This window comes from Benincasa hispida, chromosome 11, assembly GCF_009727055.1.
Source record: "Benincasa hispida cultivar B227 chromosome 11, ASM972705v1, whole genome shotgun sequence".
Classification (NCBI taxonomy): domain Eukaryota; kingdom Viridiplantae; phylum Streptophyta; class Magnoliopsida; order Cucurbitales; family Cucurbitaceae; genus Benincasa; species Benincasa hispida.
The window spans coordinates 70,079,106-70,103,277 of NC_052359.1; the positions used below are offsets into that span (position 1 = coordinate 70,079,106).

General features: G+C 35.7%; 4 protein-coding genes across 9 annotated transcripts; all 4 read right to left on the minus strand.

The window, feature by feature from the left end:
* Positions 1–506: 506 nt before the first annotated feature.
* Positions 507–5,826, minus strand: LOC120091511 (J domain-containing protein required for chloroplast accumulation response 1). 5 transcript variants are annotated; one of them, XM_039049586.1, is made up of 10 exons: positions 4,911–5,826; positions 3,930–4,756; positions 3,448–3,860; positions 3,234–3,342; positions 3,054–3,121; positions 2,752–2,817; positions 2,590–2,667; positions 2,235–2,411; positions 1,793–1,863; positions 507–705 (listed from the first exon to the last, which is right to left on the minus strand). In XM_039049586.1, the coding sequence occupies exons 1-9, from the start codon at positions 5,396–5,398 to the stop codon at positions 1,825–1,827; spliced, it is 2,265 nt and encodes a 754-aa protein (XP_038905514.1). In that variant the 5' UTR covers positions 5,399–5,826; the 3' UTR covers positions 507–705; positions 1,793–1,824. The 5 variants fall into 5 exon arrangements, with proteins under 5 accessions (XP_038905514.1, XP_038905515.1, XP_038905513.1 ...); XM_039049587.1 differs by having other exon boundaries at positions 507–780; XM_039049585.1 differs by lacking the exon at positions 507–705 and adding an exon at positions 1,291–1,428.
* Positions 5,827–5,970: 144 nt separating this feature from the next.
* LOC120091512 (arabinosyltransferase RRA2-like) lies at positions 5,971–9,104 on the minus strand. The gene is made up of 2 exons (XM_039049589.1): positions 8,562–9,104; positions 5,971–7,299 (listed from the first exon to the last, which is right to left on the minus strand). Exons 1-2 carry the CDS (start codon positions 8,727–8,729, stop codon positions 6,184–6,186), a joined length of 1,284 nt encoding a protein of 427 aa, XP_038905517.1. The 5' UTR covers positions 8,730–9,104; the 3' UTR covers positions 5,971–6,183.
* A 1,960-nt stretch (positions 9,105–11,064) lies between these two features.
* On the minus strand, positions 11,065–15,291 carry LOC120091127 (probable protein phosphatase 2C 55). 2 transcript variants are annotated; one of them, XM_039048985.1, is made up of 5 exons: positions 15,138–15,291; positions 13,724–14,635; positions 12,948–13,272; positions 12,433–12,582; positions 11,065–11,642 (listed from the first exon to the last, which is right to left on the minus strand). In XM_039048985.1, the coding sequence occupies exons 2-5, from the start codon at positions 14,464–14,466 to the stop codon at positions 11,346–11,348; spliced, it is 1,515 nt and encodes a 504-aa protein (XP_038904913.1). In that variant the 5' UTR covers positions 14,467–14,635; positions 15,138–15,291; the 3' UTR covers positions 11,065–11,345. The 2 variants fall into 2 exon arrangements, with proteins under 2 accessions (XP_038904913.1, XP_038904914.1); XM_039048986.1 differs by lacking the exon at positions 11,065–11,642 and adding an exon at positions 11,675–12,317.
* Positions 15,292–18,000: 2,709 nt separating this feature from the next.
* Positions 18,001–18,934, minus strand: LOC120090835 (uncharacterized protein At1g01500-like). The gene is made up of 2 exons (XM_039048539.1): positions 18,814–18,934; positions 18,001–18,710 (listed from the first exon to the last, which is right to left on the minus strand). Exons 1-2 carry the CDS (start codon positions 18,932–18,934, stop codon positions 18,124–18,126), a joined length of 708 nt encoding a protein of 235 aa, XP_038904467.1. The 3' UTR covers positions 18,001–18,123.
* Positions 18,935–24,172: the final 5,238 nt, after the last annotated feature.

The following is a 24,172-nucleotide window of genomic DNA, read 5'->3' on the forward strand; positions in this document are numbered from 1 at the left end:
CACACTTTAAATTACTTTTATTTTATCAAAATGAGCATAACTTAATTGATTGTTAGTCTTATCAATCTCAAAGTCAAAAGTTCAATTTTATCCCACATATTGTAGAAAAAAATCATAAATTTTTTGTTTTAATCTAACAAATGTAGGGCATAAGAATTAATATTCAACACAAACATCTCCAAATGGAGAGACTAAATATAAGAATTGAACCCAAAACAAAGAAAAAAAAGGAAGGAAACTTGAATAGGATTTTGTCGAGAATTTAAAAATGAAAAAGATGACTTGCAATGCAAAAATGCAGAAGGGCATAAATGGAATTAGGAAAGGGTATAAATGGAAAAAGAGGAAAAAAGGGACGTTGGGATTATGGCTTAGGCAAAGCGTCATAGTCAGTTTGGGTGATGTGGAAAATAGAAGGTGTCGCGTTGTAATTGGCCAATTTCCTTTGCCGTTTCTCAAAAATAAGTTTTAAAAAAGAAAAGAAAAAGAGAAAGCACACGAAAAAGAACATCAATAGTGGGTAACCAACGGCTACCTCATCGCCTCCACTGAAATATCATCAACTTTTTTGTTTTTTTCCTTTAAATTTAAATTTGATTTAATGGATCTATCTATCCCTCTTAATGGTCTTCGTTTTGTGGACTTCAGCCCATCCGATCCCCTATTCTTGGGCTTCTATTTTAAATCTCCAGATGCCAAGCCCATCTATTTATGGCCCAAATCCAGAAAAATTAATTAGCTCTGGTCATCAACTTTCCAAAATGGTCTTCTTTCTGAAACCTAACACAATTTTTTTTTTTTTTTTAAAGAGATAACAAGATATATTTGATATATACAATACAATATATTTCGATATATATTTCAATTTTTTTTTAAATAAACAAAATACATTTAATAAGTACATGGACAATTTGTACAATACATCATTTTATATACCGAATAATATATACATTTTTTCAATATATTTGTAAGCGTACCAAAAAGTAAACCATGATATGTGCGATATATATTTATATTTTCCAGTATATTTGACATAAACTTGAGATATCAATAGAGAAGTGATCAATTTTTAGTTAGAAATATGAAAGAAAATAAGTAAAATCTCTTCAAATGAAGGAAATATTAATTTGAATTTTTATGCATTAAATGAATATCAACCATAAGTAATAAATAAAAAAATCAAAATCAAACTTAAAAAATGATAATAAGGAAATAATTAAATATTTAAAATTTTTTGAAATAATTGTGAAAATATTAAATTGGTCTAAAATTAAAATTGAAAACTCCTGACAAAATAATTCAAAATCTAAGACATTTATGAAATATATGATGTACAAAGAATTTTAGTACTCCCATCACACAATGTTTTCTTCCACTCTGTTCTTGTTGTGGTGTACTCTTTTATAGTGTTATAGGAAGTGAATCGTCCTACAAAGCACATTTGACAAGGTTGATTATTTGGTCAATAATATGTGTATTGATTAGTTAAGTCATATTCAAGTTAACATCAAACGAATAAAGATTGACCCTAATTGATGGATTTTAAATGCTCATGAATGTCAAATACCATTACGATCAATGAGTTTGGATATTGAATTTGTAATTTAACCATAAATTTATTTCCTAAAGTGATCATTGATGATTGTGTAATAAAACAATGAAAAGTAATATTTTATAATTGATTCTAAAAATAAGAAATTATTTAAATTATTTTTCTTTATTAAAGGACATTTCGATTTTGTATGTATACAAATTGCAAATGGCACTTAAAAAGCGCCTCTTTTGTGTTCACCTCATTTCCTTCCCTTCCATTTTGCCGATATATCACAATTCTCCCAGCGTATTGAAATGAGTCCAAGCCTCCTACACCAATCCAAAGATTAACATCCAACTGTTAAACTCTCATTAACACAAATGAAACCAATAGATATTAGAATCGGAAATCCCCCTCCGTCTATAACTCTAATAGCTAACGTAATATATCATCAACCTAAAGGTCAAGTGTTCGAATTTTCACCTCCACATGTTATTGTACTAAAAAAGAAACATGATTCCAATTTTTTAGCTTCGCATAACAAATCAAAAGCAATGTATAAAGAAGCATTTACAAGATAGAATGGTTTCAAAGTTTGTAGAAGTATAATTGTTTTATCATATCATTGGACTAAAATACCCTTTTAAGACAGAATTCATGTTTGGTTGTAAATTTTTTATATGGAAGTAAAGTTGAATACCTGTAATATTTCAAAAACTTTTGCTGCAATATATTTTTGATCTGATGAAGCACCCTTCTGTTGTAGCTTATCAGGGTGTAGATATAACAAAGCTTTCTGATAAGATCTTTTGACTGCATTCCCTTCGATTATATCAACGAGAGGAACAGGTTTCCATCCGCTCTTAGGCCAAAGAACCTTGCATACAGCCAACAACAGTTTATAGAAATTGAAGAATGTCGAGCGTAGATCTCAAGAACGAACTACAAATGTAACAATCCGATTGACAGGAAAGGTTCTTATTGGTGAAGCAAGGCAATCCCAGAGTATTCAAATTGCTTGGCAGCCAACGGAGTTAATAAGATAACAGACTCACATATTGCAAAGTTGACAGCAGTGAACGTATATTCCCTTCCTTCCCGTTTGACCATTGCCGTATTTTAGTCTCGATCGCCTGCATCGTAAGAAGTTCTTATCAGCTTACCTCATCATGTGTTGCAATAAACACAATACATGTATTCAATGTGAGATGCATTACTTGTAGTTCTTCACGACCATTGTTTGTTTCTGCGGAGTTGCTGTAGTCTTGTGGTAGCTCTTTTACCTGTTCAGAAACTAACTAAATCAGATCCTTAGATTGTTAGCCATTGATTGATGCAAAGCATTTGACACACCATTTCACGTTTCATATGCGAATATAATCGATGCATAATTTTATACTCCTCTCTAGGGATTAAGAGAGAGAGAAACAAACACTTTGGTTTCTAACAAATTTGTGAGCAGAATAGTAGATAGAACCGACTTAATACCGAAAATTCATTTCCACAAGGATAAACATACTGAGAAATTGTCCTGGAAGGGCTCCTCCACGTCTGGAACTGTAGACTTTGCGACATCGGGAACGTGAACTGACATCGAGAAGTAATATGTTATGAAATGGATGATTGAAAAAACCACGAGTACGGCTACTTCCTCTCGGACAGAAAAATATCAAGTACACAGCACAGAAGCATGACTAACCAGTGTTTGGAGCTGGACTACTCTCTTTGGAAGAAGCAAAGCTACTTCTGTTGCTAGCAGTTTTTTTAGAAGAGTGATCATCCACTGACTGCTTGGAAACATCATCTCCCTACAAAGATTGAAAATTAAGGTCCATAAATAATAATTGACTTGCAAATTCTTAACTTCAATGGTGTGAAAGAGAGTGGCTGGTTAATTTCTCACAGTTACTCACCTTGATGGAAGCATCTGTGTTACTATTCAACTTGGGCTTCTCATCTTTCCTTATTTTATTGACAATTGCTTCTGTTTGAGCTTTTGAAGCACTTTCCTGTTTCATTGTAAAGTTGTCGTTTTCTAAATTAACTACTTCTCGGGGTCTCGACGCAGGTTCTTGGTTGAAAAGCTTAACAAACTCTGAAATTTTTCCACCAACTTTCTTTCTGCTAATGTTATGCCCAGATTCCATGTCTGAACTTGGGGGAGTTGGTTTTTTCACTTTGGAATTTCTCAGTGAAGTTTGTTTGTCCTGTTTCTTTGGGCTACTACTTAAATCAGAAAGAATTGATGATTTCATGTCACTTTTCGCCATGGTTTCCCCTTTACGATACTCTTTGGCTATCCCCTCTTCACCTGCATGAAATGAAACTAATTCAAACTAGTTGTTAGAATGACATAATACGAACACGAAAAAAGTTGTCTTGCAACAGAACATACTCTGTTCACTGTCACTGTAGAGAAGAAAGGAGCTTAGAGATTTAGCCTCATTCTTTTGATCTTCGATTGTCGTCGAAATCATCTTTTTCTCTGAACTTTCACTTGGAACTTTTTCGGGCAAAGAATGAGGTTTCTCTTTTTCCGTTTGATGATCGATATTATTATCCCTGCCAACATCCTTACGAGAACTTTGCCTGCTCAAGTTTTCTGAAGGTGCGGATGAGCTTAGTCTTTGATCAACATCTATGTAAGGCAGTAAACCTGTTCCCTTTTCATCATCGACCTTCGTCGTTTCATGAAAAACAGGAGGAAAATCAATAGTCTGTATAGTCGATGTTGGGGAATGCATTTCATTTTTCGACTTAACTACCCTATCGGTCGAGCTCGAGCTTTTTCTAAGCAAAGTCTTTTCTCTTAATCTCGACCCGTTCCCTCTCAATGGCATCATCAGAGGCACCCCTTTGCTTGCCCATTTGTAAATTGAGAAATGGAACTGAAATGGACCACCACCATTTGATTCTTCTAAACCATCTTCTACTCCTTTCGTTAAACTGTTCCCACTCAAAGCATTATCAGGTTTTTTGAAGGACGATGCTCCCTCACTGCCATGTTCTTGGGATTCAGATGACAAAACACAAGTCCGGTCCGACAAATTGTAATCAGTTTTAAGATCCTCGAAACGATTGCTCGAGGTGCTAGAAGAAAATCTAGAAAGAGTGAACCTAGGAGAATTCGTATGACTTCCATTCAAAACAACATCCTTGTTTCTTAACGAGCTCGATCCGAATGCCGGTAAATCGGTCCCTTTGGCCATTCTGGATGGTAGGCTGCCACAAACAGAAAGAACCAGAAGCAAGATATTAACAAATACCCGATGCACATAAAGAAGAAACAAACACAACGCAGCCATATCCCCAAGAACATCAGAACCAGAAACAACGAGGCATACGTTCAAACCGGACCAGGGGAGGGAAGAAGAACCTTAATTGTGCAGGGAGGGAAGAACTTCCGAAGGGTTCTGCCGGCGGCGGAAGAGGTCTAGCCGGACTTAGAACCCTAGAACCAGGAATGGAAGAGAAAATGTCACGCTCATGCCGGCGAGGAGAAGAATTCACCGAGTCATCGCCTTTAAATATATCATCGTAAAAATCATTGCTCGGAAATCGCCGCCCGTGTACACCTTCTTCTCCAAACACCGGTTTCTCATTCAAACCGGACCAGGGGCCACCCTGGCCGGGCAGTGCTTCATCATCGCCGCCTTTCAGTGCAAAGGAATCCCCTGTCTCGGAGAAGCTATACCGCGTTTCATGAACCGATGACCGCCTCCTCGGAGGACCACCGAACACGTCGTGAAAATCAACATCGTCTGAGTTCCGATTAGAAGCTCTCGGCGATGAAGAAGGGTTAGTGAATGATCTCTGAAGCGAATAACCCAAAAGAATGCTCTCTCTCTGCGATAAATTCTCCATTTTCTTCCCTTTTAATAAAACCCCATCTAACCAATTCCGAATTTCAAATAACAAATGGCGGGAATGGCGAACCCGCCAGTTTTTTTTCCATGGGTTAACTCAGAATCTCTTGAAACAGTTGCAGAGGAAATTGAAGGAGTAAAGAACAGGGATTCAGCGGAGGAGCTTATTGAAAACGAAAACACAGACGAAGACAGAAGTGGGGTTGATGAAAAAGTCATCTGGGAATTAAAGGCCACACAAAGCCGTTGGAGAAGATTTGATTTTGTGGATAAGAGAAAAGCTCAAAGCCAAATAAAGAAGGATTATTAGGCTGGGATTTTGGAATTAGGCTGCGCAGAGCATCAGCATCAGCCAATTAAAATTCTCATGGTGACCATTAATCTGAAATTTTTTGTGATGTTCATTAATTGGAAAGTCCCTACAGACACAGCCAAAAGTTAGGAAAGACAAGCTGTCATCACAATCGAGATTGTCACTGGCAGAACATGTTTGGTTGAACATTATGGGCAGCATTACATGCGTAAGCAGCCTTAAAAACACATGAAACAACAAGAATGTAGACCCAGATGTAAGAAGTGAAGGAAAATTTCCTCTTGCAGATCATAAAGTTTATCAATTTCAGCTATATCATTACATATGTTCTTACAAAAGTAAATTGACAAAAACCTTGGAAAAGGAAAGAACAGTGAATGTTTTGATGTGTTTTTCTTTAGAGATTATCAAAATGTATCTTCCTTGTACAATTGTTCTCTGTAATAACGTGGCTGGAAGGGTGTTTTCCATCATTCAGAACCATCTGGGAAAGGATCCAGAGCATTTTGCTTACCGTTGACATAGAACTCGACAACAGCCTTCATTCTAGGATACTTGTCAGGATGGTAATTTATATGAACAATGACAGGTTTCAACTGTCTCAATTTTGGATCCTTTCGAACAGTCTTGAACAGTACTTTACTGTTCATGAAGAGATACATGTCCATGGTTCTCTTGGAGGCATGAAGCCCATCACGTCCAGGACGAGAAGGGTAAAAGAGTTCCTCATTGAAAACGTCTTGGTCCCATGCCTGTTCTTGAGAAAGCCGAGTAGCGACGCGATCCAAAAGCTCCAATGAAGGAAGTGTAGGCCTAATGAAGAAGAAACCAGAGTTGTAAACCCATATTCTCATAGTGTGGGCATATCTAGCCCAACCCATGGCAGGTTCATCAAATACATCGTTGTATCCATAAGCTGTCATATTGTTATGACCATCACTCATCGACTCCACATCCGAATCCCGGTAAAGATGATTGAAAGGGTTCTGCAAGTAGACTATATCGACGTCTGAGAGAAGAACACTGTATCCAAGTTGCAAGAACTCCCTCAGAATGCGAAACTTCAATGCAGAGACTTGATGGTTGCCTCCTTGCTTTCCAACCGAATCGATGCTATTGTCTGGATCTCTCTTGTAGACAGGAACATCACGGGAGATGCAGAATTCTTCGGTCTGGTGGTCCAGAGCCACGACTAAATAATTGCGTATACCGACCTTTTGAATGCTGGTAAACCAAACCTCTAACACGGGTTTTACATTAGAATTTGCAAGTGTCACAATCAGCTCTTTCTGAATAGCAACTTTCTCTAGGAGCTTTGCCAATCGAGGATTCACAGCATCATCGGGGATAACAGTCGGATTGGTTCTAAGACCTTTGACAGTACCAAATGGACCAGCTTTGTGATTTTCACCAAGCGCCAGATATTGTTTCTGAGCATGATCTTTTAATTGTTCTACTATCTTCAGCTCCCTTGTAAGATCCTTGATATGCTTCTCCAACAGGGAGTTCTTTTCTAACATTGAAACGACATTGGCTTTAAGGTTCTTGGACCGGTCTGAAGATTCACAGGGGGAAGAAGACTGAACCTGTAAAAGAAGGGGAAAAAAGGGAAAAAAACAGAAATTAAGGATGTACAAAAAGTTTCTTTCATGATCTCTAAGAGATCAAAGATTCCATCAAATAGTGCAGTTAAACTTTCAACTTCTAAGTAAGTTTTAAGAAAACAAAACAAATGATTCCTGCAACAAACATTCAAAGCCAAGTCCAAATTGAGTTAAGACTCCAAGCACATTCAAACTTACACAATTTAGATCAAGGCACAGCATAATAAAGCTAAATATAAACTGGATAAGATGATTAGATTCTTAATTGGGGAAAAAAAGAGACTGAACTGAGTTTAGTATCCACTGTTCATGTAATATTTTGGCATATAGAAATGTTCAGAATTATCCAAACTTGAAGATTTTGTTTTTACTGGATACTTTACTTCAGTAAGCGAATTTTGACCTCGACCGTTTAATTCCATTACATTGAAATTGATATTTCTAATATAAAGAAAATCCTGAACTTTATCTCTTGTTTCATAGATATTCGTATTCCTTTAAAAATTGTAATATTATCATTGACCTCTCATTAACGTTTCAAAACTAACTTTTAGATAAAATATTTAGAACAAAAAGATCGCAACACCATTCTAGGCTACTGTCATGCCATTCTAGGTCCCACAGAAATACACAAACCCAACCGTGAAAATACAAACATAGCTAAAAGGTCACCGCCACAGAGGAACTGATCCAGCTACAACAATGAACATACTATCGAGAAATCTTTCAAAAACATAAAAATTTAACTGTGTTAATTTCACTACTCAATTAGAAAAGAGCACAAAAATCAAGCAGTGTCAACCGAATTTATAAGTCGGTGTTAAATAACCAACCTTACAAACTTCAACAGTATTTCCTATTAAAATTTATACATTTATCGAAGAATTCTATTTTCTACTCTTTCTCTCCTTACATTAGTTTACAACTCTGCACCACAAATACCAATTTACTAACTTTATCATATATTAATTCTAGATTTGGTAACTCAACTCAACCCAAAACATAAACTTCACTCACACTCCACAAGGTAAAAGATAATAATAATAATAAATCTTATTTATTTATAGGATGTATAAGAAAGACTATAAAGTACAACCAACAGCCAACAACACTTGGAACCTAAAAATATACATGCCAATTCAGATTCACGTCGCAATCAGCAACAATAAATGGGAAATCAAATGGGGTATTTATATAATCAAGAATCGTACAGAAAACCGAAATTAGGGCAAGAAGCAGCAAACCTGAAACTCGGATTTCCCGAGTCGACGGTTCTGGATAGGCAGATCAGAGGCGAAAAGACCATGAGGATAGAAGAAAGCAAAAAAACAGCCAAGAAGAACACCGATTACGATGGCGATGAGAACTCGAGAGACGCGAGTTGATTGAGCTTTGTCCTTACGACCAGCCATAGAGAAATGAGGGGCAGTTCGGAGTTAGTGAAGAAGCAGGGCAGGGCAGAGTAGAGAATCTTGTTCGAATTGAGGATTGGGCGTTTCGTTAGGAATCCATGGAAATGGAAATGAAAATGGGGTTGTTTCGGATTATCGTGGAGTAGCAGAAATATTGGTAATCGGAATTGGGAAGAGGGAGAGGAAGCGCTGACTTTGATTATGTGTGAGTTGGAAGAGGAGGAAGGGAGAGAAAAATGGGAAAGAGATGGGCGTAGAGGTAGAGAGAGGAGAGGAAGAAGAAGATCCAATGTTGTTATTTGTCGTTCTTTTCAGTTGCTTTGCTTTCCGTCATTACTGTCCCTAACATTGGACCTCTGCTGAATTTATGAGCAGCCATTAAAATGGACTCGGCTTGGTCTCACTCATGAAGGCCTCCATTTTCAATACTAAGATTCAATATCCCTTCTGGGCCTCGGCCTAGTTGAGGATCCCCCAGTTGTCAAACAAGATCTATGGAGTTTTCATAAATTTTTTATTTTTTTTAATACATTTATTATAGAGGATAAAATATATTTAATATATTTTTTCTCATTTATAAATTGGAGAGAGAAAATAAATGTATTGTAAACTTCTTTTCCATTACTCAATTTGAAAAAAAAAAATGCATTTAATGAAATTCTATTTACGCTGGTTTTCACCTATAACTTATTGGCTTTTTTGATGGGTTAATGGTTATTTTAAGTATACCTTAAAACATTTTTAACGGATTTATGGTTATTTTAAACATATCTTAGAACATTTTGTTAGGTATTTAAAAATATTCTAACCAATATATGAAATATACTACAGTTTATATCAAATAAACGAATACATGTACCATAATATATATCAAATTTCATACCGAAGCTAAAAAAAGTACATATATATCATCGTATATATAAAAAATAGGAAAAAACTAAAAGTTAAATCAGGTCTGTTGTTTGCCTACTCCGAGTCTGCCGTCAGCATTCATTTATTTTGAGTTCGCTGTCATTGTTCATTTGCTCTAAATTCGTCATTGTCGTCATCCGCTCCAAGTCTGTCATCACTGTTCTTGTCATTCCGTGTTTACTCCATCGCAGGATCACCCATGCCAAGGAAAAAAGAGAGGAAGGAGGAAGAAATGACGCATAAATGAGAGAATATACATGGAGGAGAGAATAATATATGTATATAAGTGGGGGCTAAATTAAGGTAGTTAAATCCATTTTACTTACCAACCTATACTTGAATGGATTATAACTTCCATACTCTAAAAAATAGCGTATATTAATTTTTATATATAAAATAAAATGACATGTACCTCTTTGGTTTTTTTTTTTTAGTATGTCTGAATTTTCACCTTTCAAACCTGATGTAATATTTGGAAAGGAAAATGAAACACACTATTCAAAAGGTATAAAAAAAGAAAAAAAATTAAGCATAACTGAAATGAAATGTCTTAGGTCTCTTAAGTATCAATACAATTCTATTTCATTTATTTGCTAGTATCCAAAGAATTTTGAGCAATTGTTATTATATAATAAATAACTCGATCACTGTTTTACAACGAACTTCCACAATATGTAGAACGTTTATAGAAATATTGAGCAACGATCAGGTACCCGATGCTGAAAGCAATCGTAAATTATCAATTTATATGGCCCAATATTAGTAACAAATAAGAAGAATAATAAATGAGAGTTAAGCCTCTCATCAATGCAGCCCCCAACATCTTTTTTGTCTTATTTTTATTTGATCCTTAAATTTCAAAATGTTACACATTTGATTCTTATGTTGAATTTAATTTCAATTTGGTTACTAAATTTCAAAATGCTATTATTTTATCCATCACATTTAAATTTTGCTCTAATTTAATCCCTAAACTTCAAGATTGTACATTTTTAATCTTAATTTCCATTAAATACTCACTTTCAATCATAAATGTCAATATCTGTTAATTAATTAAAAATAATTATAAAGTAAAATTTTAAATTTAATTTGAAAAGGGATGAATTATAGTCAAACTTGATTAATTATAGTTTTTAAAACATATATTAACACTAAATATAAAAAATGAATTTAGTGAAAATTTGATGTTAAAAGTTTAAACCTTCAAATATAGAAATCAAAATGTATAATACTCGAAACTAGACCAGACTAAAAAGAAAAGTCACACTGATCACCGTCATGGTAACCACCCCCACATTGGAGCCGCCAGTCAGAATTCAACCATTTGATTGAAATAGTTTTCCAATAATAAAATATTTAGAGGGGGAAAAAAACTGAATTCTAGCTATGTACCGTGGAAAACAGGGAGTAAAGAACAATCAAATAAAACCCTTGAACTTTGATCTCGTTCAATTATGCATCAGACGAGCAACAAAAGGTTTGAGATGGAAGTAGAAAACAGAGAAACAAGTGCTCAAACTTGGGGATGGCTCACGCCTCTGATATTTTTCACTAACAAAAGAGGTCATCCACTCTTCAACATGCAAAGAGTTGAGACGGTTCAATGAAATGCTCAAATACAATAAGCATTGTTAATGGTTATGCTGCAAAGATTATATACACAAGCCTCCAGATGCAGGTATATGAGAAGACAATTCATGGCACTCACTTATCGTTAGAGCTCGTGACATACGACACAACAACGGTGATGTCATCAAGTTTGCCTCCATAATAGCGAAACCCAGCATCTTGAGCGGCAGTGGAGAAAGGTGTTTGTCGGTCTTTATCTTGAGCTCGTTGGCGTGCAAGAGCAGCTATCTTCTGGGCAGTCACCTGAGCGCCTAAGCCTGCTCTCATGGCATGAACCACCACTGCAGTGATCTCATTGTTGTACAAGTTATCAAAGAGTCCATCGGTGCCAGCAATTATGACATCTCCAGGAGCAACAGGGACCGAGAAAACCTGAACAAGTTTAAAAAATCCCATCAAAATAAATAAGTAAATGACCTCCCATTTTTGAAAGGTTGCAAACTCTGTTCACTCTATTTCTGAAAAATATAGCATTCTACAAACAAAACCATTCAATCTTTCAAGATTGTGAAGCATGAACTGGGAAAAAAACAAACAACAAATAATTACGAGCACACTACACTTGTCCTTTTCTCTTCCCTTATTAACGTGGAAATGTAAAAGATGTACCACAAGCAGAGCGGGGGAAGACAATATGCTTATTCCCCCAACTCATACTAGGACCTTCGGAATAGTAGTTCCCAGGTCATTTTCATTGGTATATAGTAGTTAAAACGAAATAACAAAAAACTAAGTGAGATTTAAGCAGTTCGAGGAAAAAAGCCCACTTATATCAATTTTTACTCAAAATAACGATCATTTGCAAAGCAGTCCCAAGATCTATACCATAATTGGTGGAGTTTTTCTAATTCGTGATATTATTTGGTAGTATGGACTTCAAATTAAATCTGTTCAAGTTAAAGTTAACCATATGTGAGGAAGTCACAAACCTGTTTAATCTATGAGGTTCTTCGCATATTTATATAGGTTTCTGTGAGGAGAGGAACTACCTTTCGTATTATTGTTATCTTGAATGGCAGATTGATATAAGGGAAGGGGACAATTAATCTGACATAAAAGCATCAATACATATATTATTTAACTCACTAAAAATATGACCAATTCCTAAATCAGAACAGGAAAGACAACTACAGATGGCAAAGAAGCCGATGAGCATATTAACCTGTCCAGAGCTAGGCAAATCTCCATTGTTTCCACTCTCCAATTGAAATGTGAAGTTAAAATCATGCTGCTGCACTGGAGATCTGAAGATAGTGCATCCATCCCGAACCACCATAAATCCACTGTCTCCTAAATTGATTGCATGGAGACCCTGCAGTGATGTCTCACACTATTACCCATTGTGCAGTAGTAATAAAACAAAAGAACTGCCAACCATCCTTGCAAGATGAAATATACGAGCAAGTACTTGTACAGAAACTAGCTAAAATTATTGGCAAATATTATTACATTATAAATGAGAAGTATTAAGCTAATGTTACAGTTCCAAATAAATAGAAACCTCCATTATTTTGATCAAGGAAATAATTGTGCCAAATCAGGGATATAAAGATTCAAAACAGGAAATTTGGTCTCAACTGAAATATGATCGGTCTCCACTCTCCACCTTTCAAGCCCTCAAACAACTTCCTACAATCAAACTTATAAAGAGTGATGGTATCAATTGAAACAACATACTTGTTCTGTAAGCGCTATGATACAAGCAGTGGAGGAACCTTTGGCTTTTGTTTTCGAGTGAGCCTTCTCCAAGACCCTAGCTGGATCAATTGAGCCCTTGGGCTCTTCTTGAACTGCGTTAACCGAATTAGACATGAGTTCTCGGGAATACTGTCCAGCATCGACACCAAGATCTGCCCAACCACCGACACCATCAGCCACCCCTATAGCTTGTTCATCTACACAGATAAAGTGAGCGTCCTCTCCACCAGTATCTTCTTTATCGGGATGGGGTAGATAGCATGATCCAGAAACCAGTTTCAATGATTTGCCCATCGAGATCTTCCTGTTAAGAACAGTAGGAAATTTATAAATAAAGAAGAACACTCCGAAAAAGGGAAGGGGCCCTCAGCATACTGAGCAAATACAAGAGTTCCATAATTAGATTTTAAAAAAACAATAAAAAACAGTTAGATTATTCATAAAACCATGGATTCATTTTAACCAGATAACAAAAAAAAATGTTGACTAAGCAAGAACAAACTACCTATTATTCACAATTTTTCCTCAATAGTTGGAGCAATGAGAAAGGAATGACCAAATAACAAAATGAATATGACACATTTCTCCAAACCATTCAAGTCCACGGGGGATTATTTCAATCCCTGAGGCAAGAACAAGTCCGTTTGACAATAACATTTATATACAATCAATCTTGTAAGTTAAGACCAAAGTTAATTATGAAATTAAACTATAATATTTTTTATTTAAATGAAGAAATTTAGTATAGAACATACTGTTCAGATGAATCAGTTGAATTGGCAAGTTGTTCCTCCCGTGCAGAATTATCAAATGACACATTGGGAGCAGAACCAGCAGCAAACTGAGAAGTTGATGAACTATGAAGATCTCTTACACCTGACACAGTTTGTAGGTAACTACTGCAAAACCTTTTTGCAACGTTGTAAGTGAAGTATCCATATATAACACTATTGCTAGGCTGCTCTTGATTTTTCAAACTCATACTGGCTTTCCGACAGCTATCAACACTTCTACTGTTAAAACAAATACCAGCACTGATCGCTGAAGGAGACAAGTACGCAGCATTCCTAAAACTTAAATTATCAAGAGAACATTCACCAAGTGTAGCTCTAGAACCACAAGCAGCCATTGGTTTATCTTGACACTTGCTGTGAGTTGAATATTGATAGGATTCAGCAATGGCACAATCAATATGATATCCACAAGTCTGCAATGCAGGGCTTGACACTGATGGAATAGAAAATGTGCGAGAAATTGCCCCAAGAACTGAGATACTCCTCCGGTGATTAACTAGCTCTGAACTAGCACCAGAAATAGCGTCAGGTCTTAAGAGAGCATGCAACTCTGTAAGTGAGGAATAAGGAACCGAGTGAAATAGATTAGAATTGCCACACAATAGTTTCTGATTCCCCAAAAGCAGCTCCAGTGAACTTTTCAATCCACCTTCCCACCCTAGAAATTTAACTGGCCCTCGTAGTTTTGACATATAAGATGGCATATTAGCCCCTTAAACAGAAGGGCCTCACTTTGATTCTTCTCCTGCACAGGACGCAACCACTACAACTTTGTATGAGAAAAAATATCATTCCTCCCAGCACATCTATCTTCAGATAACTAGATGCATAGTACACTTCCCCAAATCAGCATGTTTTCCAGAAAATTATAACCTGCAAAGTCAAAATTTCACCAAATGGGTACATAAACATGGCCAAGTCTATTACAAACTCAATCAGGTTAAAACCCTATTCTAAAATCACCGTCACCCGATCGCATGTATAGAGAATTTGATAGCATAAATCCTTGCTACAACAGTACTTCAGTTATAAACATTTAAACACCACTAAGTCAAATAATTTCCTCTCTTCTAGAAAACATTCATTGACGACCCAAGAACTAATTGAAAGTTGAAACGCACAAGAGCGGTCCTTAAAAACCGTAAATACGTAGACTTATCATTAACACAAAAATGAAGATAAACCATAACGCACATATCCAGAAATGAAAACCCAAAAGTAGATGTAAAGCCGCCGAAAATACGGGAAAAAGAAAAGAACAAAATGGCAACTACGGAATCTCACTCTCCCATGTCAATCACAAACAAATTAAATGGAAACCCTAATTCTAGCAACCTGGATAAAACTTCTACAGGTCAGAATTGAAGAAACAAACCTTCGTAATTAGGTAGGGGCTCAGCCCCTGTGTAGCATACCAGAATCGAGAGAGGAAAATAAGATGGAATCCAGAAATTTCGCTAAGTGAAAACCCTAACGCTTGAATGGATTCGAAATTGGGATTATTTATTTTATCATTATATAATGAAGTCAAGATTTAGTAGTATTAACACGCTCGGCGCTGTATCGTTTGTTTGACGTTGACCGGTCTTAACGCTCGAGTCGAGGGGTAAAGGTGGTATTTTACGAAAATGTCTTGGTTCTAATACCTCGGTTCCGAATCTCGGTGAGGGTATTTTGGTAACTGAAGGAGCCAATCCATTGGTCGTCTTTTGCTGGTTGTTAGTGGTGGAGCCGTCTGGTGGCTTAGGAAACGAGCATGAGAGAGTGGCTTATTATTATCGGCTAAACGTCTTTTCAACAAATCAGTTTGGGGGCACAAATGCCCCTTATCTTTATTTTATTTTTGAAAGGAACCCTAATTTTACAAATATAGAGAGGAAAAAAAGTATTATTTAAACATTTATTTTCCTCCTTTGTTTTGTACTAAAATATAATGGGGACATGAAATGGATTTTTTCCCTTACTAAAGGTCGGATGTTTAATCTCCCATCATCCACTTGTTGTACTAGAAAAGATTGTGGTTACTTTTTTTTATAGGTCCATAGATTTGATATTGACATAAAAAGAGTGTTTTAATATTTGATTTTATCATATAAACTTATGAAACAGAAAAATGTGTCAATAATGTAAATATAATATTAATTCGAGCTAGTTTACTACACCTCCACTAATCTCATATAACTCCTTGTTTCCCATCTCTGGCCGTTAGCCTCAATTTATTATTATGTTATAATTATCGAGTGTTAAGGAAACTTATAAGATCACTAGAAGAATTTCAGGCTTTAATGTCGGTTTTAAACCGACATTAAAGATAGTGTTATTAAAGCCCTTTAATGTCGATTGTCTTTAATGTCGGTTTTAAACTGACATTAAAGGGCTTTAATAACAATGTCTTTAATGTCTGTTGCAACCGACATTAAAGCTCTTTAATGTTGGTTGACATTAAAGTGGACTTTAATGTCGGTTGCAACTGAAGCCCAAGAATCAAATGACGCACTTTAAATCGACATTGAAGCCCAGAATCTGTCCGTTTTATCAATCATTGTCCTTTTTTTTTTTAAATTCCATTGCGATCCATTTTTTCGGCCAAAAAGTATAACATGACACATCATCATCGAACATTGTGGCTATGACATATTATTCATGTATGGATTGTAAATCTATTACATTTAATCCACAAATTCTGCTATAAAATTATAATTTAAAAGGTCGTACAATAATTTAGGCCTTGAAAACACAAATTACACATTATGAGTTTACTGTCATTCTCTACTTGGTAAGTATGGATCCCTTCATAATTCTTCTTGAACAGACCCCCCAACTTCAGTAGTGTCTGGTTATAGGCATCTTTGTCTGACCACTGTTGTTCAAAGGATCACAAACAATAAAGATTTAAGACAAAGGATTGAAAGTGAAAATGTGATCATAATTCATATTCAACTAACCGTGTGTATTGGGAATGTGCATAAATAGTACATTCAAGGCAAAATTCTTGTAGTGAATGTGTTGGATCTAGAGTTCCCCAAGAAAAAGCATAAAGAGGTTACGATACCAAATCTTTACTTCTTTGTTGCACCTGCAAAACAAAAAAACTCAATAGTTGAATAAATGAGAGAATCTTCTTTTTCAAAATCTTGAAGAAGAGAAGATTGGTTACCTAGATATGAGATACGAAGATGGTGGAAAATTTTCGGCAGCATAACGATGCTACCACAACAAAACAAAAAATTTATCTTGAACCTGTTCAAAGAAACACACTCCAAAAAATATTTCACAACCACTTGTTCTTAACAGAACTATCAGAATTTTCAAAAAATGAATATTCAAGAACACATATATCAATAAGCAAATTTAGCTTACAATGTACTTCAAATCTCAAAAGTTGTCACAAAAACTACCATAGTGCATGAATAACCCACAAACTACCATAGTGCAACCCACAAACTCAAGCACCTTGAATCAAATCTAAACTACAAATAAATAGTACCCATGAATCATAAACGAGTGTTACATTCTAATCCAATATGGTCCAAAGAGAAATAAGCACACTATAACTTCTCAAATAGGAATTTTCAGATCATTAGAGTCACTTGAAAACACTTAGAAACTGTGCTTAAAACTGCAAGCATTAAAAAATGCACTTACCAGGAACAATTTTTACGTGAATCCCTTGTTGTTGCAATAAATCCATCCCTTCCCCACCCCTTCCAAACACCTAAAAAACACACAAACAACACCATTAAAAGTATAGGGTAGAACGAACCTGGTGACGCGTGCGGTGGAGACACGAGAACGACGACAATGCCTTCCATGTCTCTTCCAAAGTTGTCTTAAATATTGAAGAAGAAACAACAAAAGATACATTATTTTAGTAATCTTTCTTTCTCAGCTCATACACAAAAAGAAAAAATAGGAAATAGCCAATTTAAATATATTCTTCCAAGAAAAACAGATAGATCTCAAGAGTTGATATCAATAGATGAGAGAATCTTCTTTTTCAAGATCTTGAAGAAGAGAAGCTTGGTTACCTAGATATGAGATACGAAGACGATGGAAAATTTTCGGCAACATAACGGTGCTACCACAACAAAATCAAAAATTTATCTTCAATCTATTCAAAGAAACACGCTCCAAAAAATATTTCACAACCACTTGTTCTCAACATAACTATCAGAATTCCCAAAAAATGAATATTCAAGAACACATATATCAATAAGCAAATTTAGCTCACAATGTACTTCAAATCTCAAAAGTTGTCACAAAAACTACCATAGTGCATGAATAACCCACAAACTACCATAGTGCAACCTACAAACTCGAGCACCTTGATTAACCCCAAAATTCCCGAGCTCACAAAACGCCTAGAGAATTGAGAACAAAATTATAAGAGGAGAACAACATTTTACCTGCACTTTCTGGTGCCGAATCAACCCATTACTTCCATTCTCCTCCTTTCCAACTTCTTCATCCTCGGGAATTGCATCTAGGACACCTTGTCTCAAGTTCCTCTGCCGCGGACTAACTTGAATTGTCTGCGTCAAGATCATTGGCATACCGAAACAACAACCGACAATATAAACCTTAATTGCCAGGGAGGAAACCCCAAGTTTAGGCTGGAAAAAGGCCGAGGAACCCGAACACATGCACGCAGCCATAAAACATTCCATAATCCAACTTGTCTTCTTTGAATTTTTCTCCAATCCAACGCTCCCATTAATCCAATTGGCCTCGATTCGTTCCAAAGAGCCATAGAGAATCAAATCCTCATTCTCATACACCTCAAACTTCACACCGCCCGAGACTTGAATGCTATCAGTGCTAACATAGGTAACCTCAGAGGATTCCTTGTTGAGTCGATCACGACGAAGGGCAATAGAAGCAGAGTTGGAGGCTGAAAGGTGTTTTCTCAGATATTGGGCATCATCGGAAGAGAAAATCGATGAGGTATCTGGAAAACAAAAGTAGTAAATTCTATTGTCACAAATATACCAAACGAGCAGCAGATCTTCACGGAGAGACACGAACGAGCAGCAGATCTGACGGAGACATGCGAACGAAGACGGAACGAGCAACAAATCCGGCGGAGACACGTGAACGACGACGAAACGAGCAGGAGATCTGGCGAAATGACCAGAAAATCCGAGCGATTGGGTGCGGCGGCGCAGGTTGCATGACGAACAGACCTGCACGGAGGCCAGATCTACACCACGACAAACTCTTCACCCACGATTGATGGACGAATGGCAAGGTTTTGGAAAAGAGGAGTGAAAAAGAATAGGGTCTGAAGAGGGAAGTGTGGGAATGAGAGGAAAAAGAAAATAGGGGGAGAGTGAAGAGGGAAATAAAAAAAAATGGGGGGAAAATAGAAAGTGAGAGGATAAATTAAGCAGGTCTTTAATGTCGGTTTAAAACCGACATTAAAGGTACCCCTACAATGTTGGTTTAAAATCGATATTAAAGATCCACTTTTTTTTATAAAAAAAAAAACCGACATTATACATCCAATTTCACTTTTTTCAACCAACATTAAAGCCCAAAGTTCTTGTAGTGGATATTAAATCAAAACTAGGTGGATACTATGGATTGAATTCTCTATATATATTCAACTTTCCTTAAGTTTATGTTCCTTAAAAGTCGTTGTTGTAGCATCAGATTTAGGGGAGCTTAAATTTGCATACTCATCATAAGTAGTATCAGTGTTAGGGAGAGCCTAGCTTGCTCGTTAGTACTCAGTTATGAGTAGACTAATTTTATGTAATCTTAGTTGAAATGTATGTTGTAAAAACTAAATTACATTTTAGTGAATCTTTTTTCACTTAGGTGGAAAGCTCCCAGATGTAGGTGTGATTATAATGAACTGAGTTAATAAATCTCTATGTGCATCTTCCTTACTCTGTACTTCTGTCTATTTGCCTTTACTTTTGTCATTAGCATTTTTACTAGCTTGTGGTATTATTGTGATTCACTTGTTTTTCAATTGGCATCAGAGCGGGTTGACTTCTTGTTCATTGAGTCTTCATTGGAGTCAATTAAGGAAGGTGGATCTACAACATGCCCACAGTTTTGGATGGGACAACTTACTCTTATTGGAAGCTCAAATGACTGCATTCTTTTAATCTATTGACAACAAGTCTTGGGATGTGGTTCTTAATGGTTGGTCACATCCTATAGTTATTGACAAAGATGGGGTTGTAAATCAAAAGCCTAAAAAGGACTGGTCTGAAAAGGAAGATCAAGCCTCACTTGAAAACTCGCGAGCCTTAAATGCTATCTTCAATGGTGTCGATCAAAACATTTTTAGGTTAATCAACACGTGTGTTACTACTAAAGAAGCATGTGAGATTCTTGTTATGGCCCAGAACATCAAAAGTAAAGATGTCAAGGTTGTAACTCTTGACAACTCAATTTGAATCTCTTAAAATGCATGATGATGAGAATGTTGCAGGATATGCACCTTCTTGATATCACTAATGAATCTTTTGCTTTTGGAGAAAAAATTTAAGAAGAGAAACTTGTTCGTAAAGTGTTACGATCTTCAGTTAAAAGATTCGATGTAAAGGTTACTGTTATAAAAGAGATGCAAGATATTAGTACCATTAAATTAATGAATTATTTAGTTCTCTTTGAGCGTTTGAAATGTCCTTTGATGACAAAACGTAAAAAAGGTCCAAGGAATTGTTTTGCAATCTTTGGTGAATGATGATGGCTCGTCAAATAAAGTCAAAGAGTCTGATGAGAATCTAGCAGAATCTATATCTCTTTTGGCAAAACAATTTGGCAAAGCTCTCAAACTATAGGACAAGCGTTTTGCCTCTTGAGGTCCTTATGTTCCCCCACATGGCAAAGACATGAATAACAACAACAACAATAATGTTTCAAGATATGGAAATCAATTTGTCAGAAAGACCGAAAGCGACAAAGAAGGCAGTGGTGGTCAAGGTGCTTGTGAAAGGAACTTCAGGTGTCATGAATATGAGGGTGTTGGTCATTTCTAGGTTGAATGTCCTAACTTTCTTAGAAGGCAGAAAAAGGGTTTTTCGGTTACCTTCTCAAATGAGGAAATAGACTCCAGTAGTGTTGGGTTTTATGTCCTAAAACTCGTAGTCTGTAAACAATAAAACTTATTCTGAAAATTCAATAAGTTGTTATTGAAAATATGCATTGCTTACTTCGTTTTAGAAATAAATCCAATAAACTAAAAGATCCATGACTATTAGATGAGTACTTGAATTTTATGTGGAGACATAAAAGTGGATCAGTAAATAGTCAAAATGATCTATAGTATATGAATGAGGTTGGGTGCCTTATTCTGATAACACTATTGGATGTGGCTCACTCTGTACTTGTTACAAAGAGTTGTAAAGTACTGCAGACGATGTAATCCTATTTCGTACATGTTATGACATGAGGAGTGGGGGCGTCCTATGCAATGGGTTTGTACAAGATCGAACCACGAAATCAGTCACTCTTACTTTATAACGTTGTTTACTATTTAAAGATCGACTATTTCAAAGTGATGACCTAAGTAACTTGACCTTAATCCTGAGCTAACTATGAACTCCTGTTTATTCGGGATTATCCTTAGATTTTCATAGGTGAGGGTTGGTTCAACAATGCCGGCTCAATAAACCTCCATTTAAGGGGTAAGACCGGATAGATAGCTAGGGACATAGGGTGCAAGATGGAATTCACTCCTACCTGCTTTTAGGGATAGTAGAGAGGTTATTCCCTTAAGTGCTGACTCTGGGTCTTGAACAAGGGGTCTCATCCTCTCATTGGCTCGAGAGGGACTCGGTTTGTTGATTGGATCACAAACCAATTATTCATTAGAGGATCAGTGGGACTTAGCGAACAAGAGGTAATCTCGGGGGTAAAATAGACATTTGACCCAGCCGTTATTACGAACAACCTGTGAAGGGTTAACTTATTAATCATGGTTATATCGAGTGGACATAATATATCTACAGTAAGAGGAGTGCAACTATGGGTTTTAGTGGTATGACACATTAGTTAACGAATAGGGGTTAATTCGGTGTAAAAAGTTTAGTTAATTAATCTCGGATCGTTGGAGCCCATGATCTGTAGGTCCCCCTACTAGCTCGTAAATGGATTAGCTTTAGAGTAGCGTGATAAATTAATTTGAAACGTTCAAATTAGAATTAAGGGAATAGTAATTATATGTGTTATAATTACGTGTTTAATTTTAGAATTAAACGAAATTGGAGAATTAATTAATATTTAAATATGATTTAAATATTAAATTCATGAATAAAGATTCATGAAGGTGGATTTGTATAAAAATAATTTAATATTTGATATTAAATTAATTAAAATTATTAAAATTGTTTAATTAATTATTTATTATTAACTTTCTTAAAAAATTAATTTTGTGAAATTAATTTTGTAAAATTCATAAAGTCTTAATTTTGAAAACTAAAATTGGTTTTGGAAATCAATTTATAAAACACAAATTGACAAAAATGGAAGATTGGAAAACTCCATTATCTTCAACTAAAGGAGCTCACACTAATCTCCCTTGATTCTTGCTTCAATTCTCCAAGCATGAGTTGCACCTCATGCAGGCTTCTCCATTGCATGATAGTCCTGCAATAAATAGAGAAGATTGAAGTAGAAATCGAGCATGCATCAGTTGAGTTTTTGCTGAAAAATTTGAGTTGAAGAAGGTGTTCTTCAAGTGGGTGTAGCAATGTGTTTCTTCTCCAAATTCCCTTCATTCATGCTTATTTTGAGTCCCACAACTCAATCTAAAGCTCCAAGAGAATAGTAGGGAAGATCTTGAGGTGGTTCACAACGAGATTTGAAGAAGATATGCAGCTGAATTCGAGTTTCAAGAGGTTCTACAAAGATCTTATTTGAAACCCTTTTATTATTGTATGAGCATGCTTTATTTACAGCCAAAATTAATGAATTAGAATGCTTATTGATCCTTGTTGCTTCCGCTGCATGTTGATATACTCTTTCAAGTAGTGAGTCAGATGATGAAGTGCATGCTCTAGTGGGAAGTCTATCCCTTGTCTTTCATGAAGACTGTAAGACATCTTGTCATGATGATTCTACTTCAAAAATCTATTCTAACAAAGCTACTGCTTCTCGTGAAAAATTGTCATATGAGAAAGTCTATTAGATGTGGCTTGAAGACTCAAGAGCTTTAGCTGTTCAGAAGGAGAGAATCGAGAATCTGATTAAAGATATTTATCGTCTGCTAAGCACCATATCTGACCTAATGAAAGAGTCACAAGTTATCAAGGTTGGCCTTGAGACTATGTCAAAATTTGTTTGGATGCTCAACTTTGGCACAGATGATCTTAACAAAATTCTATCCTCAGGAAAGAAGGTCTTTGATAAACAAGGCATTGGATTCAACAAGTCTAAGAATTAATTCTCCAAAGGAGAATCCTCTTTTTTTAAAAGATTCGCTCATGCCAAGATACTGAGATGTCCGAGTCATTGTCTAAAACTAGTGAAGGAACATCAATCCTCTGGAATCAGTCAGTAACAATAAAGTGGATTTGTCATCAATATGGGAAGAAAGTTCATAATCGACCTTACTGTTATCAATTAACAAGAAGAATGAGTGACATGCTATCGTGGAATTATCCCAGGTTCCCTACCCGAGAAAGATATGGTCAGAAATAAAAAATGGAGTGAAGGGTGAAAAAAGGTCATATTGATACTGAGATGCCATGTTGCTTTCACCTCTCTTCGTGCCTCATCAAAAGAGGACTGACACTTCGATAGTGGGTGCTCAAGACACATGATAGGTATTCCCCTCCTCTAGGGTTGCCATATCAATCCAATAATTGGTATCAGAGTAGATTGCTCTTCTTGAAATATTTTTTCTTGATAAACTTAATTGTTTTTTAGCTATGACAACTTTTGATTTTATCCCTTTTACCGATAGTCAATCTATTACAAAGCCTTCTATCTTTAATGGTACTAATTATAGTTATTGGAAAAATAGAATGAGATTTTTCTTGTTTTCTATTGATTATGATTTATGTGATATTGTTGAGGAAGGTTTTAAAATTCCAAACAAAAGATGTTAATGGTGTTAGCACTATAAAACCTAAGGAAGAATGGTCAATAAATGAAAAGAAAGCATACTCTTTAAATACCAAAGCTATTAATTGCTTATTTTGTGCTTTGAATGAAGTTGAGTATAATAGAGTATCTATTTGCAAAACCACTAAAGAGATATAGGATAAATTAAAAATTACTCATGAAAGAACTAGTCAAGTAAAAGAAACAAAGATTAACATGTTAGTTCATCAATATGAAATGTTTAAAATTGATGAAAATGAAGTTATTTCCGATATGTTTATTAGATTTACTAACATTGTCAATGCTTTAGAAGGACTTGGGAAAAAGTACTCAAATCTTGAGAAGATA

Coding starts and splice junctions, on each gene's coding strand:
- LOC120091511 (XM_039049586.1), bottom strand. CDS start 5,398: ATGGAGAATTTATCGCAGAGAGAGAGCATTCTTTTGGGTTATTCGCTT. Junction 4,757..4,910: donor TCCCTCCCTGCACAATTAAG/GTTCTTCTTCCC, acceptor TGTTTGTGGCAG/CCTACCATCCAGAATGGCCA. Junction 3,343..3,447: donor ACACAGATGCTTCCATCAAG/GTGAGTAACTGT, acceptor CAATCTTTGTAG/GGAGATGATGTTTCCAAGCA.
- LOC120091512 (XM_039049589.1), bottom strand. CDS start 8,729: ATGGCTGGTCGTAAGGACAAAGCTCAATCAACTCGCGTCTCTCGAGTT. Junction 7,300..8,561: donor TCGGGAAATCCGAGTTTCAG/GTTTGCTGCTTC, acceptor CTTCTTTTACAG/GTTCAGTCTTCTTCCCCCTG.
- LOC120091127 (XM_039048985.1), bottom strand. CDS start 14,466: ATGCCATCTTATATGTCAAAACTACGAGGGCCAGTTAAATTTCTAGGG. Junction 13,273..13,723: donor TCAACTGATTCATCTGAACA/GTATGTTCTATA, acceptor TGTTCTTAACAG/GAAGATCTCGATGGGCAAAT. Junction 12,583..12,947: donor TCATAGCGCTTACAGAACAA/GTATGTTGTTTC, acceptor ACATCACTGCAG/GGTCTCCATGCAATCAATTT.
- LOC120090835 (XM_039048539.1), bottom strand. CDS start 18,934: ATGCAACCTGCGCCGCCGCACCCAATCGCTCGGATTTTCTGGTCATTT. Junction 18,711..18,813: donor TGCTCGTTCCGTCTTCGTTC/GCATGTCTCCGT, acceptor TTTGTTTTCCAG/ATACCTCATCGATTTTCTCT.